Source organism: Onychostruthus taczanowskii, unplaced genomic scaffold (assembly GCF_017590055.1).
Source record: "Onychostruthus taczanowskii isolate IOZ18803 unplaced genomic scaffold, ASM1759005v1 scaffold9, whole genome shotgun sequence".
NCBI lineage: Eukaryota > Metazoa > Chordata > Aves > Passeriformes > Passeridae > Onychostruthus > Onychostruthus taczanowskii.
Genome location: NW_024506993.1, coordinates 17210600 through 17228924, shown reverse-complemented (window position 1 = coordinate 17228924; position 18325 = coordinate 17210600). Strand labels below are relative to the sequence as shown.

Below are 18325 nucleotides of genomic sequence, written 5' to 3'. Positions count from 1 at the left end.
GGTTTCCTTTTAGATTTAAAAATTAGTTGTCTTGGCCTGTTGATTCATGTTTTTCCCCTTACAAACAGTAGCATCAAATGGTTTGTTTGGGTGAATTAGTGGACAATGGCAAAAATTATTTGTACAGCAGTTCTGCAGCTACCAGTGAGAGTCTGAAGGGGCAGAATGGCAGGATAAATATGTGTGTGTGTGTGTATGTACAGATATCTAATTTTTTAATTTAACTATTAATACCGTATTGATATTTCTCATTATCACCTTTCTTGAGATTTATAATTCCAGAGTGCACAAAATTCAGAATTGACTGTGAGTTGAAAACGCCCATTAAGTGATTAATCATGTTTGCTTTATGGTCTGATGGGCATTTGTGGCCAAACTTTGGCAACTCCAAACAAGCAGGAGTTGTGTCTACTGACACTCCAGCACAGTTCCCCCTGTGTCATCTTCCAGGAGGGAAATGTTAAAAACAAACAAAAAAGACCTCTGAGCAGGTTATGTTTTTCTGGATGGCTCTGTGTATGGTTTATAAACATGTCTTGTTGATGGAGAACATTGGTGTGCTTTGGTTTTTTCCCAGGATCAGGCAGACTTTGCCAATCATTTTTATTATGATTTCTCTGTTCTTCACATTAAATGCTGTGTGTTCCCTTTCCTTTGAGAACTGGAGGAATCATCAAATGGCTGGAGAACAAATAGAGTTATTTCTGGAACCCTGAGTTTTGTTTTCATAATACAGGATGAGAAGAAGTTTGGGGCTGAGGACAGAGATGAGCTCCCTCGTAATTCCTGTTGTACAACACATCCCGTGTGCTAGACAATCCCAGCTCCCTCTTGAACTGTCCCTGTGGAAATGCTTGCACAGGCTTTGATATCAGTGACCCCTGTGGGTCCCTTCCAGCTCTGGATATTGTATTTTTCTATGATTTATTTGCTACTTTTTCTGTATTTCATGGCCTTTGCTTCTATTTTACACAACGTGAATTGTCCAAGATGGAATAAACTGATTTTGTTTCAGCGAGTTGGGAGGTTTTATAAGGTCCGTTCACAGCGAGTACTTGGGGAACTGAATGTTATGGTATTTTTGTGTCATGGGAATTAGCAGGAAAGATCCTGTGAGTTAATAAAGATTGAGCAGTTAGACAATAATTCTGAATTCGTAGGGATAGGCTAGAAATCAGAAAAGTGATTTTGGAGGTCTAGGAGCTGTACAGCTACAATTGGAATTATTTTAAGAGGTTTTAGGAGGCACAAATATGTGCAGTCTAGACAGTGCTACTTCTGCACTGGCAGGGGCAGCTGCAAGAAATGCTGGTGCAGGAGCTGGGTCCAAAACAGGGGGGGGGGGATAGGAAAAGCCAAAGGTGAAGAATATGCTGGAGGCCTCAGATGTTTGAGCTCAGTGTGCTTGGGAAGAGTCATCCAGAGGTCTTTCTACAGAGGAAAAATGAATATTGAAGTAATCCAGAACTCCATTTTAAATGTTATAGTGCTTGCCTTTCTTCTCAAGTTTTCCATGGGATTGTCTGGATATCCCTTATAGTTCGTGCTGTGGGACTCAGCCTGGGTTTGGGAATGGAGACTGAGTGTTACAGCCTTGTTTTTTATATGAGCTGAGGGTAACTCCATGTTTCAATTCTGGGAATGGAAATCTTCCTTCTGTCTGTTGTTTTAATTTCCTTTTTCTTGAACTATTTTTACTCAAGAGGGTTAAGGTCTCCTTCCTCAGATCTATCTGTGTGAAAGGCTGGGAAAGGTTGGTGCTCCAGGATCCAGGCTGCAGCAGGCATTATTCCACAGCTTTTGGGACAAATCTCCTGCTTTGTACACAAGGAAAACTTTAAACATTCACCACATTTGCACACAGGAATGTTTGGGTCGCTTTACTTCCTTCGAGCTTTAAAAACACAAGAGAACTGAACGGATTGCTTGGGAAACTGAAGAAGGAAAAAGAGAAAGTTTTAATATTAACTACTTTCCTTTCAACTGGGCTTCTAGCAGAACAAAACATATTGTTACCAACAGTTTTGAAATGTTTCTGCAAGGCCAGCAATTGAAATTCAAATTATGAAATGCCTGAAGTTTGCATTGAGAGTGAATGAAATGCGCTGGCAGCTGCACTGGTATTGTCAGTGAGCGCTCTTTGTGTTGTTGCAGTACCTAAGCAATGAAACAAATATTTATCCACATGCATCACACAACATTCCTGGGCAGTGCAGCTTTGGCCTTTATAAACCAAATAAGGTGGAGCATAAGGAGATGTTTGTGCCTGGCAGCTGCCTGTGATTTCTCCTCCTGGATACACTAAAGAATTCTCCCTGCTGCCCTAAATTCTTTTTTACTCACCAGTACACAGATATTTCAGTCAAAATCCAATTTGTTGTGAGATTTGGTCAAAAGTGTAACAAAGTTTGCACACATATTTTCGGTGTTCCTTATTTTTGTTTCTGTTTTGTTTTTTTTGGGGAGGTTTTGCCGTTTTCTTGTGGAAGTTGTTGAGTAAATCAAAGTTTGAGGATAGTTGACCAATTTTGCACACCTGTTATTTAGCAGTGGATTGACAACTTTACACTCTCATACATACAATAATTATAAATTGGTGAATCTCTTCTTGCAGATGTTTGTGTCTTCTCAAGAATATTTCCTGTGTCCTTCTTGTTTGTGCTAAGGATGTGTTTGGAAATCTGAAATGTCGTGTTGTTGACAGCCAAATCTGAAGGACTGTATTTGGGTATGACATGAAAAGAATTCAGTGGGTTCAAAGCTTTCAAGGGCTTTACAGCTGGACCCATTCCTGCTCTTGTTGATAGCAACAGGCACTTCAGCACTGCATGTTAATATTTATTTTCACATAAGCAGCTGATAATTGTAAATAACCAGGCAAATGAAAGCTACTGGGTGGGAAATTTCTGTGGAGTCTGTCCAAAATGTAATGCTTTGTAGAACCATTAAAAGAGGATGGAGGTCTTGTGGGAAAGATTTCAGTGCGTCTGCACTATATGTTTTATAGAAAATATGGGTCTATTAATGCAGGTGTTAAACCTTTTTGTAAAGCTCAGGAAGAATAATAGAAATACTGCAGAGGTATTTGTGAAAGGAGGATGCACATGGACATAGCTGTGTACGTTAAAGGAAAAATCTGATCTTCTGGAGGCTGGTGGGTGATCATTGTGCACGCTCAGGAGGAGCTGTGCCTGGGCTCTGCTGTTCCTCACTGATACCAAACCCAGGTGGAGCTAAAACTGGAGAACAGCTCTGTTGGAGTGCCAGTCCCACGGGAGGTTTTGGGGCTGTTTGGTGCCAGCCCAGGTTCCTCTTGTGTGGCTGGTGTGCAGTGAAGGGCAGGGCAGGGCACGGCTGCTCCTTAGACACCAGCAGGACAGCACAGGCAGATTTTGGCCAGACCCACTCTGCTGTGGGACTGTTTGCTCTAAGTGATAGGCTGACCTCTCAATCAATTCAGAGAAATGGAAATGGTATTTTGGATGTTCCAGGTGGGTCTATGGATGTACCTCTCTTTACCAGGTAAGATAAATTTGCTCACATAGAAGCAAATTACCCTTCAGACCCTCAAGAAAGATTAAAAAACCACAGTAGTAAATGATGAACATAAGCTAAGTACCTTGTCTAAAAACTTTCTTTAATCACATTTCTTAAAAAGTAAATGTCTAACATTGAGCTAATTTAGATGAACTAGATGTTCTTCATTGTGTCCTATGGTTTATTTTTTAAATTAATCTGCCTACTTTGGAAAAAACTAACACAGTGTTAGAGCCAAGTAATTAACTAAATTCAGATGCTTTTATTTAGATGATGTTTAAATTGTGCTGTCTGGATGAGCTTGGTAATGTAAACTACAAAAGCAAGTTGGGCCACATTTGATAATCAACTTTTGTGTGGTATTTCAAATCCAAGTTGCTTTATGCAAATCTGGATCCTTTTATTGAAACATCAAAAAGGCTTAGAGAGAATCTTGCAGCAACTTTTTTGCAGAAAAAAAATAAAGATCGATGAGGTATCTTGCTTCTTGTTGTAATGGAAGAAAGCACAAACTTGGCTTAATTTCTCTCCTAAAAATGCCTTTTCTGCAGTCTACTTCCTTCAGATTATTGAAAATTTGGCTCACAATTCTTTCTTCACAAATTGTTGATGCTTCATGCTGCTCTGCAATATGACATCTTTTTTCCTTCCATAATTTTTCATCTCTGTATTGTCCTTGGCTGCTCATTATCTCTTGCTAAATTAGACATCTCTGCTGACTTCCACACGGTGCCGTTCGTAAAGTTTATCCTCAAGAAATATTTAATTATACCTAGCTGCAGAGGGAGGGCAGGGGACTCAAAATACAACAGAAGGAAAAATAATATATCAGTGAAGCTGTGGAGGAAGAACAGAACTGCTGAGCTCTGCTGGTGTTCTGGGTATTTCCCCCAAAATAAATGTCATGGGGCAGTGTCAGTGCTGTCCCACAACATCCCGACGAGTTCCTGTGCCCTGGGCTTGGAGCTGGCCCAGGGGGTGGCTCCACAGCCAGCTCAGTGTTAAGACACTGTATTTTAAAATTTGAATAAAATGCCAAAAAAGCCCAAGAATTTTAAGCTAGAAAAATAATAGGGCTTAAAATATTCATAAACTAGTGGACAATTTTAAAGAGAAATTCTGGAGAGAAGATTTGTCTCCTGCCCAGCAAGAAAAAAGTGAAGAAAAAGCATCTGTGCTCTTCAGCCCCTGCGTTCCCTGTTTCAGCCTCTGTGTTCCCTGTTTATTATCTACCCCTTCCTGTTCTTCCTGAGGCTTCGTGTTCATTTAATTCTACTTTTCCTTACAAAAATAAACATCCAGTATGTATTTTAATTTATTCCCAGTCTGCTGTAATTAAGTTGCAGATAAACACATGGTTGCCATATGACAAAGTGATATTGAAAGGAAATGAGACACAGAATTTTGTGTACTCAGGCCTTGGTTATGCTGCATTGGCTCTTCTGTAGACCTACAGCCTAGTTCCAATTAGGAAAAATACAAAAATTATGGAAAATTATTGGTCACATTGTGAGCATAGTGACAAACTGAATCATGTAAACTCTTGGGGAGTCAAGCACGAAAAATAATAATGTTATGGAAATATGGAAGGAGGAAAATAAATGGCAATGGAAATAGAACTGAGGCCAAAAAAGAGAAGCTGTAATCAAGGGAAAAGGAAAGAAAGAAAGAACAAAGCAGAGGGATTTCACTGGCAGTGAGCACAGGCCACTGGATTCGGGGCTGGTGGTCAGCGGTTTCAGGTACGTGTGCAGAGCACTGGCTCATCTACGAGAGGCTGAACCTTGGCAGAGGGATGATGCCTCAAGTCACAGGTGTGGGCTGATAAAAAGGGCAGGTTTGAAACCAGGTGTGTGCAGAGCACTTTTTATCCAAGTAACCAACCAGCTGTGCCTGAGCTGCAGGGGGGAACCAGGCACGTCCTGAGCTCGGGAGAGATTCTGGTAAATGTTTGCAAAGATTTGCCCTGTTCAGGGTGACATTCCAACTGTTATTTATAGAATCCCAGGATGGCTGGGGTTGGAAGGGACCTTTAAGATCCTCTCATCCCACTATCCCAGGTGGCTCCAAGCCTCATCCAGCCTGGCCATGGACACTTCCAAGGATCCAGGGGCAGCCACAACTGCTCTGGGCACCTTGTGCCAGGGGCTCCCCACTCTCAGAGGGAACAAGTTCCTTCCCAATACCCCATCTATCCCTGCCCTCTGGCAGTGGGAAGCCTTTCCCTGCTCTCCTGTCACTACTTGCCATTGTCAGACTTTCTTATAGGCCCTCAAATCTGCTCCCAAAATTCTCCTTTCCTCTTCTAAAAAGTGAGACTTGCATGCTGGTTGTGTCCCGTGTGATTTTAGTTTTAAAGGCAGAGGACTGAGGCTGGCTGAGCATGGGGGGTGGGCTGGGACTGCCACGGGGACAAAGCCACTTTATCATTTTGGACAAAACCACTTTGACCTTGTGCTCTTCTCGTCCTTGGTTCCGCCGGCGCCGGAGGTTTGGGTGATTGGCATCACAGGGATCACCAGCAGGACTGGTTTGCTTGAGGAGCTTTCCCTCAAGATGGGAAGAGGGGAGCTGTATTTATTCTGAGACTTAATTACGAGTGGTGAAGCTTCATAAATCCATTCTGAAAATACAGTGTTTCTATGGGCTGTAATTTAGTTGAAGTGTTCTCTGTTACAGTTCCTTTAGTTGCACAAAGTGAGAAACTTCCACTTTCTAAATGTGCCTTTATTGCTTTAGTGAAATTCATTTTAAAAATTACTGGTGTTATGGCTATGTTGGGATTTGAGGTCTTGGTGCTCCCAGCCGTGTGTGATTTCAGTGGGTGATAACGTGGCCTTAGCTCAGCAAACCATACAGAGAAATCACCCAAATCAGAGCCCAAACAGAGCCCCCTGGGCAGGTTTAGAAATTGCTTCGCCCTGTAGAGGAGCCTGTGGTACCATAACTCTGTATATACATCCTTCTTCCAGAACAGCAAGTTCAGAATTAGCAGTAAAAGGGAGCTGCTGTTCCAGCTGGGAGCAGTCGTGTGTTTTCTTGCTAAGTGGGACACAATCAAATTTATCTGCTTTTATCTGGCATCTCTCTTGCCAATTTTGCTTTGTATTTGTAGCTACAGCTTTTAAGCTGAACACATTTATAACATTTTCCTTAGCAGAGATTTCGTGTGCAGAAAATTGCAGTGCAGCTGTGGAATAATAGGAATAGCTGCTACAAGTGTATGCCCTGGGATGGCTCTGTGTGTGTGTAGAATCTGTCATGGGAGCAGAGCAAAGCTGTGCATTCCATCACCACGGTCCCTTTGTGGTTTGAGACTATTCCTGTTTGAGACAAAAGGTCCCATAAAGTTCCCTGCTTGGACTCCTGAAGGAGCTGGAAAAGCAATTTCCGTCTAGGAGTAATAATAGCTTGGACTTTTGGTTTTGATCATAAGCTGACATTTAAAAGTCATCTGAGGAAAGATATTTCTTGATGAAAGTCAGGTTTTGCTTGATGCAGTTGAGGCTGATCCTTCCCATCTGCTATCACGTCCTTGACGGGATCTCCTTCCCTGGCCTCGGGTCTGGTTTACGAGATCCCTCAGGAGCTCCTGACTTTCCCAAGAGACCTTTCAGTGGCTCAGCTCGTTCTGTTACTCCGGTTTTATTGCTCAGCTTTTCTTTTCTTAAAGGAAAATTTGGAAAGTTGCTCAGCAGAGAAGATGAGGTGGTAATGTTGTACCCATAGAATGTTTGGAAGTGGGGATCTGCCCATGCTCGTCCTGTGCCTGGCTGTTCAGTCACCTGCCAGATCCCCACGTTTTTAACTCTGGCATTCAGAACCTGCACTCAGTATTTTCTCTGTGGAATTTGAGGCAGATTGCGTGACTGCATTTCCCAGAGTTCATTCCTGGAACTGTCAGTGTTTAAGACTGCTGCTTGATCCTGGGTGTGGTAGCTTTGCTTCCTGCCCCCATGGGTGTTGGTGGAAGGAGGGAATGGCAGCTGGGATCCTCGCATGGATCTGGGCTGGGGCTGCCTCAAACCACTGCCAGGGCTTGGGTTATAGCAAACAGGGATGTAGGTATTTGTGGTTTGGCTTTTTGTGTGTTTTGTGGATAGCTAAAATACGACCTTTCCCACTGAAAAGTTGGATTTTATCCCAAATCCTGTGAATTTCACACAGGATTGGCTTCTCACAGCATTCAGGTTGGTTGCCAGAACGCCGGCACTGAGGGAAGGCACAGAATGGCCCTCGCTGTGTGCAGAACTCACTGGAGCTCCCTCTCCCAAGTACAGGGAAGCTCTTCTACAGAAAATCATACACTGGGCTTTCCTTGAGTTGGCTCTGGCTTCCACAGAACATAAATACTTCCCCCCGCCCCAAGCTTGGGGAAACATGTTGGTCACAGCAGCTGCACAGGAACTCCTGAGACAGCCCTGGGAGCATTTCATTTTGTTTTGGCAATTGTAACTCTTATCTGGCTCCTCTGATCTGTTTTCTCTGGTGATTCCCAATGTCTGGGTGTGGGTGGATGAAGTGTGGCTTGGTGTTCAGCTATGGGGTACTCGGAGTCCCTTGTAAAGGAGGGATGCACGAGCTGAGTTCCAGGTAGAAGCTAATCCTGCATTTCCAGTGTCCACACCTGGAACTAAAGGATCCCTGGATCCTCCCAGGCCTCTGACACCAGGCAAGGAGAGGCTCATGATGGACATCAGGCATGGGTTATTGAGAAGGAAAGCCTGGAAAACTTGTTTTGTTATCAGAGAGGCATAATTCCACAGGGAGTAAAGCTGGAAGAGAATTCCTGCTCTGCCAGATGAGTGACCTTTGATCAGCCACACTTCTACCACTGTAACTGCCCTGCTCAGTGTCCTCCCTTCTGTGTCTGTGTTCCCAGGATAGATCATGGTTGTTATCCTCGCAGTAAATACAGTACTGGATACTGGGTAGAAATTAAAATGAGCAAATTCCATGTGCTGTATGTCATTTGGCATCCTGCACAGCCCCCTTTCAGTTTGTCAGAAATTCCTAAACCAGAGCAAGGTCACATCTGGTAGCAATTTTGCTCTGCCAGATGAGGCGTAATCCCATAAAACCGAACTCATTTTCTCCAGTACTGCTCGAAGCTGAGCTCTCCTGCTCCTTTTCCATAAGACCTGCTGCTTGAACTGGGAGCTCTGTGGAATGATTCAGGCTGGGAGACTTTTCACACTTTATAAACTGCAAGGTTTGGAACACAGCTTTGTGTCCGGCACACGAGGCAGGACAAGCAGCACTGCCCTGGAGTCTGTGGCTCCGTTCTGTTTCCTTTTCCAGCAGCAGGTCCCGGCAGGATGCTGTTCCTTGGTGCTGGGTGTCTGTGCATGCCCTCATTCCCTGGGTAACCTGGCACCTGCAGCATCCACACAGAGCTAGGAGTGCTTTTAAAAGAGCTCTAAAGTTCTGAGGCTTTCACGAGACACGTCGAACACATCAGATGGACTAACAAAGTGATGGAGCAACTATCAACCTTTGCACATTGTAGTAACTGAAAATAATTCTCAGAAACATGGAATTTTAATAGGAGCCAGTATTTTTATGTTTGATCATGTTGCTGTTGTCCCATATATTGCTAACATTGGTTATTTTGGTATTTCATTTGCTTAATTACTCTTTCAAAGTCTTGTGTGGAGCTTGGTGTCCATCTCAAACCAGAGTGTACCAGTGACCTGTCATCACTCACAGAGGCAGGGGGTGACATGATGATGTATTTATTATAAGATGTTATTAAATCCAATTAACAAACTTAGTTAAAAAAAAAAATTTCTTTCAAGGTTTCCTGGGTTTTACGTAAGGTTCTCTTAAAAAAAGAAACCAACAGGTCAGAATTTCAGAGAGAGTATTGTTACTCTTAACTTAGTGCAATCCACCATGGCTGGGTAGGAGCCACCTCATCTGCTGTGATTTTTATGAACCAATTGAACTTTTTTGTTCACAGGCCAAGTATCCCGACGTCGTGACCCTTCCGGAAGGACTGCTGGGAGATTTTATAATTCTGAGGAACCCCAACATTTCTGGGTAAGCCAATAAATGCATTTGTGTATTTACACAAGTGAGGGATTGCACAGGCAGGGCAGCAGCCTTATGCTGCAGCTCTGGGCTCCTGTGGCAGGAGGTGCAGGGATCCCAGTCCCATCCCAGCAAAGCCCAGTTCCTTGCCATTGCCTTGGTGTCTTGCCATTAAAGACCAGAAAGAAAAGGGCATTTACTGTGCAAGGGAAGCAAAGCAGGTGTGGCTCTACTTTTCCATTGTTTTAGAAGGAAATTAAGGAAATTAGTTAGATGAAGGAATTATTACCTACCAGGCACATGGGATTTGTTTGGCCTCCCTATGAGATCTGTTCCAGTACATTTGGGATTTTCAGCAGGGGAAAAGAAAGCCTTAGAGTTAAATGTAGGATGGTGCAACTATCACTGTCAGGAATTCTGTAAGGGCCATGAAAAGTAACTATTTTGTGACAGGATCAGACCATTCCCTTCTCCTGTTACACCTTGCTTTAACATGCTTTCATTTACATGGAAATAAGGCACAGCTCCCTTCATTATGTTTGTGTGTAGAACTAGCAAACAAACCCCAATAGATGATGCTGCTTCATTCAGCCAAACTGCCCTTTAAAACGAAATGCTTTAACTTGGGGCTGCAGGAATGAATGGTTCTGAAACTATCCCAGATAGGGTAGAACTTGCTCTATTTTACAGTTCTCCCCTAGTGCCAGTTGCCAATCCCCTTACCCTCATTCCCTCTCACCCACAGTCATGAAACACAGGAATATAAAAGTCATTTCAGCGGCTTGGTAGAAAACAGGCAGGCACAGAAATTTGTTTGCAAAATCCCACAACAAGCTGTGCACAAATTCCCAAAGGATTTGTAAAAATGAAGTGGCAAAAGGCTGACAAACCACATTGGAAGGAAATTCCTAAGAATCATGATGGATTGAACACCACTGAGAAAGGGACCTTTCTCCTCACAGTGACTCACTGTGCAGACCAGCTTTGGATTAGGAAAGCCTCACCTCCAGTAGGGAGCTGAGGGTTGGAGGGAGCAAAGGGAGCTGTAGAACAGCAGCTCTGCTGTGGGTGGTGTTCTGGCCTCAGCTCCTGCCTCACCATTCCCTTGGGATGGTGCAGTGATCCCACCCCACTGTGAAAGCTGGGAATCATGACTGGCCTTGCACAACCAACGTTTGGCTTTATTTTTTTTTAATTAAAAGCAAATTACTGCAGGAATGTAGGCCTTGGACCTGCCATTAGTCTAAAAAGGCCATGAATAGCAGGGCAGCCCTTATCCCAAACCCAGCACATCACCATTCATGCAAACACTTCTGAACAGTTTCCCGTTCTCAGCACCTGATCCTGAGTGTGGCAGCCCTTATCCCAAACCCAGCACATCACCACTCATGCAAACACTTCTGAAACAAGTTTCCCGTTCTCAGCACCTGAGTGTAGATATGACATGAGGGGTAGAGCCAGGGGACACTCAGTGCTCTCTCTCCTTTGCTTTCCTCTCACTTTTACTGCACTGTGCAAATCTGGATGTAGCCAGAAACTTTCCTTGTCATTGGATTGATGTCTTCCTGCTTCCTGAATCCAGAGATGGTTCATTGCATTTTGTGAAGTGAATTTTGTTGCAGAGCACGAGGCTGACCCTCATGACTGCTGCACTTTTGGCTTTGAAGGAACCTCAAAGCCAGCACCTGGTTAAGCTGAACTGCCTTTCCTGTGCACCTGATACAGGTTTGAATTGATGATTGTCTGGAGGATCCACCTCGATGAAGAAGGGACCACTACACCTGTCCTGGACCTGCTGCCCAAAGTACCAGAGCAAGGTAATCTCAGTCACTTCAGGGACGGTTCCTGAACTGCCAGGCCCTGGTTTTGGCCATGGAACTCCAGTTCCCAAAGCCCAGCCACACAAACCCGCCCCAATTCAGCAGCAGCTACACTTCACCTCCTGTGTAATATCCAGGGGCTCACAAACCCTGTCTGCCCGCAGGCCTCCCGCTTTACCCACCTGCTGTCAGCCCTGCTGCAGCTCCTGCAAAATAACCTGCACTGCTCTGTTTCTCCTGCAGTCCTGGAGCAGAGGATGAGGAGCGTGGAGAGCATCCCTGGCCGCTTCCGGAGCGCGCTCCGGCTCTTCGGGATCGAGGCAGCCATCGAGAACCTGATCAAAGTGCTGGGCTCAGAAAAATGAATGCCAGCATTACTTACGCCAGGTAGCAATTTCAAAAGTAGTTTTAATTAAGATATTGTGTTACACAGTCTGTAGTTTTATTGAATATAAACATTAAGTTATTTTCCATTTAGAAACCATACTCATAAAACATGCTATCTGTACAATTATGGCACGTTATATATAAATTGTCATGACATGAAAATAAATACAGCCATTTAAATACAAAAATGCCAAATAAAATAGTTACATGTACAGAGTGATTTCATTATAAATTTATCTTTCTGAATCATTAATGTACCAGAGTGGTTTATCTTCTTAACATTTTCTAGATACCTGGAAATTGTTAAAAGATCGTGCACTGTCAAAATCAAGTCCATAAAAATCCAATTCATTTCACAGCTCTGTAAAAGTACAGTGATTTCAAAATGACAAAAGAACAGTAAGAGACTCCTAGAACAAAGAGTTAAACAGCTTTCTCATTCAATCAGGGTAGAAGAAGACAATTTGAAGATTTCAAAGACATACAATGCTAAAAAAGCCGAAGGTAACTGTATGAAGTAACTTTGTTCCACAATGTGTGTTGAGACAGCGTTAAGCTAACCCGAGGCCCATGACCCCCCTGGGACAGGTGAGCCAGTCACCTCCTGCCCCTGCAGCACTTCCTTTGCACTTCTGACTTCCAGGAGGAAATCCTGGCAACACATTAGCAAAGCATCACCTTTCACACATTCGTCCCTGAAGAAATAAAACAGATCAGACAAATGTCTTGCCTCTCCCTTCACATCCATCAGATGTGCCATAAACCGATCTGGGAATTCTCAGTGTTCCCAGGAGTTCCTGCTCTGCACTAGCACTGCACCCCAACCAAACTGATGTGACTGAAAGTGAGGTACTTCTCAGGTGGGGAGTAACAGTTCCTGGAGCCAGGAGCCCAAACCCACCAGCTCTGGGCTCTCCTGTGGCAGGAAGAGCCCTCCTTTCCAAGGCCAGAGCTGCTGGAGCCCCCGGCAGCACAACCGCGCACTCCATGCAGCAGTGGGAAAGAGGTGAAGTCTGAACTAAAGCAACAGTATGTTTCTAACCCCATAAATGTAATAATCCACTATTTAATCACTGAAATGGTCTTCCACTGTTCTGGTAGTTTAGGAAAAACTGAGCCTGGTTTCTGCCAGACTCTGAGCAACACCAGAGATTGGGTTTTGATGAATGGCAGCTCTATCTTGTTAGATAAGGCAGGCTCATTTCAAGTTTGGAATCCAGTACACAGGCAAAATTCCTTCCTACTTCTCCACTGACATGGAACTGGTTGAGTCAGTTTTGTGTAACCTTCAGTTCATCTTTAGCTCCCTCCTCCTTGCCTGAAAATGAAACTGTTTGCTCAGCACAGACACTGCTGTTTGCATATGAAATGTGTGTGTAAAGTTACAGCATAAAAACTTCCCAGCTGTGCAGGGTCCTTCCTTCCTCCTCTTTCTAATAGCTGGAGGGTTTCTGGATTTATAAGGGGCTCTCCTCCTCCAGGTTTTCTTTGGGAAGAAGGGATTGTTCCTGCTGTCAGCTGTCATCTCATTGCACTGTTGTAGTCGCACATGTCAGGCCTGCCCCAGAAGGGCTCCTGGCACTGGGTGCCAGCACTGCCAGCTCAGTCTCTGGCACAGGGACAGTGGTGCCTCTGTGTTTCACATTTCTTCCCTCAGTTGTGCCAAGGTACAGGGGTCCTATTTTTGAATTTCAGGTAAAGTGGAACAATTCAAAGGTTACACTGAGGTCCCAATATAAACCTATTTTTACACCCTGAACACCATTACTGGTAGGCACAGGCTGTATCCAGGTAAGAGCTGTTCACTGGGGCTGAAGGAGTAGCTCTGCCCCATTCAGGGGGTGTAAGCCTTGAGGGAAACAGCTGCAGATTTTATCATTGCTCCCTCAGGTTTGGATATACCCTTCAGGTCCAGCTCAGGATCTTCCCCAAGGATGGCTTTGCTGCAGCACCTGCCCAGCCTTCAGCTGCACAAAGCACTGCTCCTCTGCAGCACTGGCACAAGACTGACCCACTGCAGCTGCAGGGAAGAAAATGGGGTTCTGTCACCTTTTCCTGTGTCATTTACAGCAAAAGAGCCTGAAAGCAGCTGCTCATGCTATGCAGTGTGTGGGGCATCAGTGTAATAATGCCAATGTTTGACACAATCTGAAAGACCTGAAATGACCTGTAAAACTCAGAACATATTCTTCTTAGAGCTCAATTTAAATCAGGCAAGAGCAAGCTGTGGTTTCACCTCCAATAGCAGCATATAGTGTACAGAGACAATAAAAACCAGCATGGCAGGTGAGTTAAGCCCAACTATCATGTAAAACTCAAGGTTGTTTACCTTAACCCTTTGCACTTTGTTTCAGAAGCTTTAGGTAGATACAAGGTGATCACACAATTTCTGGAGGCAGCCTGGTGTTCCTAGTCCATGCATTAGTACTTAAATGTTCTGCAGTGCCAGGGCAGTTCCACAGAGCAGCCACTGCATGGTTGAATTTCCAGTGGATTAATGCTAAAGTGTTGTTCAGGATTTGCCAGAGCGTTCCCTCCTTTAGTAGGGATGAGGGAGACTCAAAGCACAAGGTCCAAGGTAATTCTCTTGTTAGTAATTAGGCTTTCTATGTTAGTGCAATACTTCAGGAAACCTTTAATTCTGTGCTCTTTCAATTCTAAGGAAGTAGACTTTTCAAATTAATTTGATCTGTCCTCTAGTTCCAAGGTATGGCACATTACCTGTTCTGTCACATTAAATACATTCATTAAGGTTATCTAGCAAACATGTGGCTTAGTGCTATCCCAGGTCTCTGAGAAGGCATTACCCATTAGAAATCATTTCATAAAGCAAAAACATTCACAGCTGAAAAATGCACTGAACACAATTGAAAAGGAAAAAAAAAATCACCATAACTGTATTCCAATAATCTTTCACTTTCTCGTGTATTTGAATAAAAATAACCTTAAGGGAATGGTTACACTTTATGGAGAACTAATGTGCAGTCTTCATTCTCCTTGAAGAGGCTGGACATAACTGGGTCCTCTTTGGCCTGTACATTTTTCAGGTAATAGTTGACTATTTCACCATCGAGTTTGTATTGGTGGGGGATGCTTTCATAGGGCTTCAGGTCCAGGTCCAGCACAGAAACAGAGAAGGTGAATCTGGATTTGGATGTCAGTACCACAGGTCTTTGCTCAGAGCTGGAAAATAAAACCACATTGCACATCTGAGTCACTGAAACCAGCATTTGTAATTTATGTGTCCCTTTGCAGAAGCGATTCTAATGTTTATCTTAGAACTTTTGTGGGAGCCCAAGAAAATAAACTGCAGTAATGTAGCACTTAGGAAACTATAGCTCCAGCTTTACCAGTCCTGATGGGACCTTGCTGGCACCTCTTCTTTTCATTTTCCTTTCAGCTTCCACACAGCTGAAGGCAAACATTACTCTCATTTACTGTATTTAGTAAATCTAGGTTGTTTCTAGGTGGTGCATAAAAAAGCAACAGCCTTATTAACAGCAAAAGCAGAAAAGGGATTGCAACTCCTATTTAGGCTCAAGGTAATAAAACATTTAGTACACTGTCCAAGCATGCTGAGGGATAGAGGAGTGCTGAAGTCAGCCATTGCACAAGTCATGTCCATCACTAACACTTCACTGGAAAACTGCAGGACAAATGCAGAAAACAGCATTCTCTAAAAATAAAAGGGCTCTGGTGAAGCAAAGCCCCCTGCAGAAGAACAGATTAGCACTGCTGCCACAAACCAAAAGGGATAATATTGTGGCAAAGCCTCCTGCCTGACAGCCAAAGCTGTCACCTCTTGATTATTGCCTTGGTTTTATTCTAACTGGGCCATTAAAGGCAACTCAGCTTGAAAAATTTCTCCTATGAGAACACCAAGGCAGAAAAACTGTACCTAGTTAAAACCATCCAGAGCTACTATGAACAGTCAATTCAAAGTTTAAGAAGGGAATAAATATAAAACTTTGATCCTTTTGATCAACTTAAAACTCTTTAGAAAGAGACATTGGTCATAAATGTCTTAAATCACAACTATACTAAAATGCTCACAGCCAAATATTTGGACACACCACCCCCCTACACACATCCCACACTTTTAAGTGATTGAGTTGCCTGAACAGTACAAACATCCCAATTTCTAAACAACTGGAGCCATTGCAAAGCAGGTACAGGCAGCTCTTACCATTCATCTTGCAGGCAGGGGGAAAGGGCAATCATGATGGAGCAGTCTTTAGCAGTCATTGCTATTCTGTACTGCTGCACCTGTACAACAGAAAATGACAATAGATTGGTGTTTACCTGAGTAAAGCATCCTGTTCCTTACAAAAAGCAGCACTGCACTCCCTGTATTGGTATGTTGGCACTTTAAGAGCTGGAAATTCTCTCTGGAACAGAAGGTTGGCAGGAGCAGGTGCTTTTGCAGCATCCTGTGTAAGAGTCACGTTTATTTCCTACAGAACATATTCCTAAAGGCCAAACAGCACCAGTTCCTGCAAATGCTTCCTCAGTCTAGAAAGCAAATAAACAGTTTTATTTTTCTCTCAGGAACTGGTGCTACCAGCTTGTTTTTAGCTGCTTCTGCTATAAAGCTGCACCCTGGCACAATGAAGCACTTTAACTGCCCAGACCCCGACAAACCAGCAGTGCTGCCTCCATCCATTATCCAGCCCTTCCTGTGAGACAGAGGTTAATTAACACTGACAGACCAAAGAACCTCAAGGAGTTGAGCAGTACCTTTGTTAATGCAAATGCCACTGTCCCATCATCTTCCAGGGAAAGGTCCAGCAGCTTCTCATAAAACGCTTCATTGTAAGGTCCATCTATCTGTAATGTACTTCTAAATAAATGTTAAAAGAAGATTTACAGACAGCCAAAATGATCTGCTGGTTTTCAGTGTGATCTTTCTTCAGCAGCCCAGACACTCAGATTAGAAGAACCCAACAATACACTGATAAACATATCAAGTATTAACCCACTGCCAACCAACATCACAACAGTCCCTGCTATTCTCAAATCACTCAAGATTTGCTGCTGCTTAGGATCTGGGTTGTGTGGGGATTTATAAACATGAATCATTCTTAATCCACTGCCATCTCTGCAGCACTGCAAAATTATGGGGTTTTTGCAAAAGTATGGGTAAGTTTCAAAATTCGTAGCAGTCTGCAGGAGTTCCAGAAGCCTTGCTGAAAATACATATATAAGAAATATATAATAATATCTTGATACCTATTTTATATGTATATTATTTTGTACATTAAAAGTATAAACTGGGGGCAAAGGCATATTTGACAAGGCCCTGCTCCAACACCATGTGCTAAAGGGGGGTTGTCCTGGGCTCCTTCTTCCCCCTTTGAACAGCTGAGCCCCTGCTGAGAAAACTCCCAGGAGAGTTTGTCCCACACAAACCCCCCACAGATCAAAGAACACATTTTCCAGTGCTCTGCACAAGCAGCAGCAGCTCCTGAGTGAAGCCAGAGTGCCCTCGTGTGAGCACAGGAGAGGAACAGCACCCAGTGGAGGCTGCTTGGAGCAATTACAATTACACTAATAAGCCTTATTTGAGGGGAAAAAAAAACCACAGCAGCTTGCATTCATCATTGCAGAACATTATTACCCCTGCAGACATTCCCAGCTCTGCAGGTACTGGGGACTGGAGAAACCACCCCTTTCACTGTACCCTTCTGCAAATACACAGCCTCCAGTTCTAAGAGAGTGTTCTCCTCTCTTAGCCTGTTGTGAACATTCCATAATCATTACTTCAAGATTCAGGCCAAAGTGACCAACATCAGCTGGAAGCTCAGTTAGAAATCAGAACGTGCAGTGCCATGGAGGAAGGCTGTACCACAGAACAGAGTGTGTGCACAGAGCCAATCCTGCCTGCAGTCCTGGCTACTCAGGATTGGAAAGAAAAGCCATCAAATCTTACCTCTCTTCAGGAAATTCCTCCAAGTACTGTTCAACTCTACTGTACAAAGGATAGAGTCCTTCAATATCCAGCATGTCAAGCATCTGAGCCTGAAGGGTTTTATAAAGGAGACAACCCCTCGGTAAACCAGAGCTTTCCAACTTATGTTTACCTAGAAGAAAATGCATTTTAAAATAAGGCAGACACAAGTATTAGTTTCAATTTGCCATTACATGTGCTTGTTCAAAAGTCCAAATACTTTTAGTCCAGTCCCAGGTAGGGGGAAGCCTCAAAACACTTCAGTTTCCAAACAAAACTGCAAGGTGCAGGTACTGACCTGCACATTTAAACACCTCATCTTGGACTGCAGAATAAAACACCTGGTATTCAACTCTACAAACTACCTAAAAAAACAAACACCAAAACTCACCCACATCCACTGCAATCTACTCATTTTGAGTCCACAGGAGAAATTTCTCATCTGAGTTTGAAGCCACCACAAATTCACTTTGAACAGTGTCAGCTGCTGACAGTAATTTAGCATTTCAGCTCTGGGGTCTTTTTTATACAGTATCAAGAATTGTATTTGCTATAATTCCTCTAGGACAGCTCTTTCTCCAGCACTACAGCAAACCATGGG

General features: G+C 43.6%; 2 protein-coding genes across 2 annotated transcripts in view; one reads left to right on the top strand and one right to left on the bottom strand.

Annotated features, from left to right (window-relative positions):
• Window positions 1–11769, top strand: part of LOC121347438 (centromere protein P) — a 112230-nt gene extending 100461 nt beyond the window's left edge. Inside the window, exons 7-9 of the mRNA XM_041426094.1 lie at window positions 9500–9579; window positions 11296–11387; window positions 11634–11769. Coding sequence (XP_041282028.1) covers window positions 9500–9579; window positions 11296–11387; window positions 11634–11755 — 294 coding nt within the window. The 3' untranslated portion in view covers window positions 11756–11769. The remainder of the gene's footprint in view (window positions 1–9499; window positions 9580–11295; window positions 11388–11633) is intronic.
• An 11-nt stretch (window positions 11770–11780) lies between these two features.
• IPPK (inositol-pentakisphosphate 2-kinase) overlaps window positions 11781–18325 on the bottom strand; it is a 30342-nt gene continuing 23797 nt past the window's right edge. The window contains exons 10-13 of the mRNA XM_041426089.1: window positions 17707–17857; window positions 16515–16617; window positions 15964–16043; window positions 11781–14960 (exon numbers count right to left, since the gene is read on the bottom strand). Of these exons, the coding sequence (XP_041282023.1) occupies window positions 14735–14960; window positions 15964–16043; window positions 16515–16617; window positions 17707–17857 (560 nt within the window). The 3' untranslated portion in view covers window positions 11781–14734. The remainder of the gene's footprint in view (window positions 14961–15963; window positions 16044–16514; window positions 16618–17706; window positions 17858–18325) is intronic.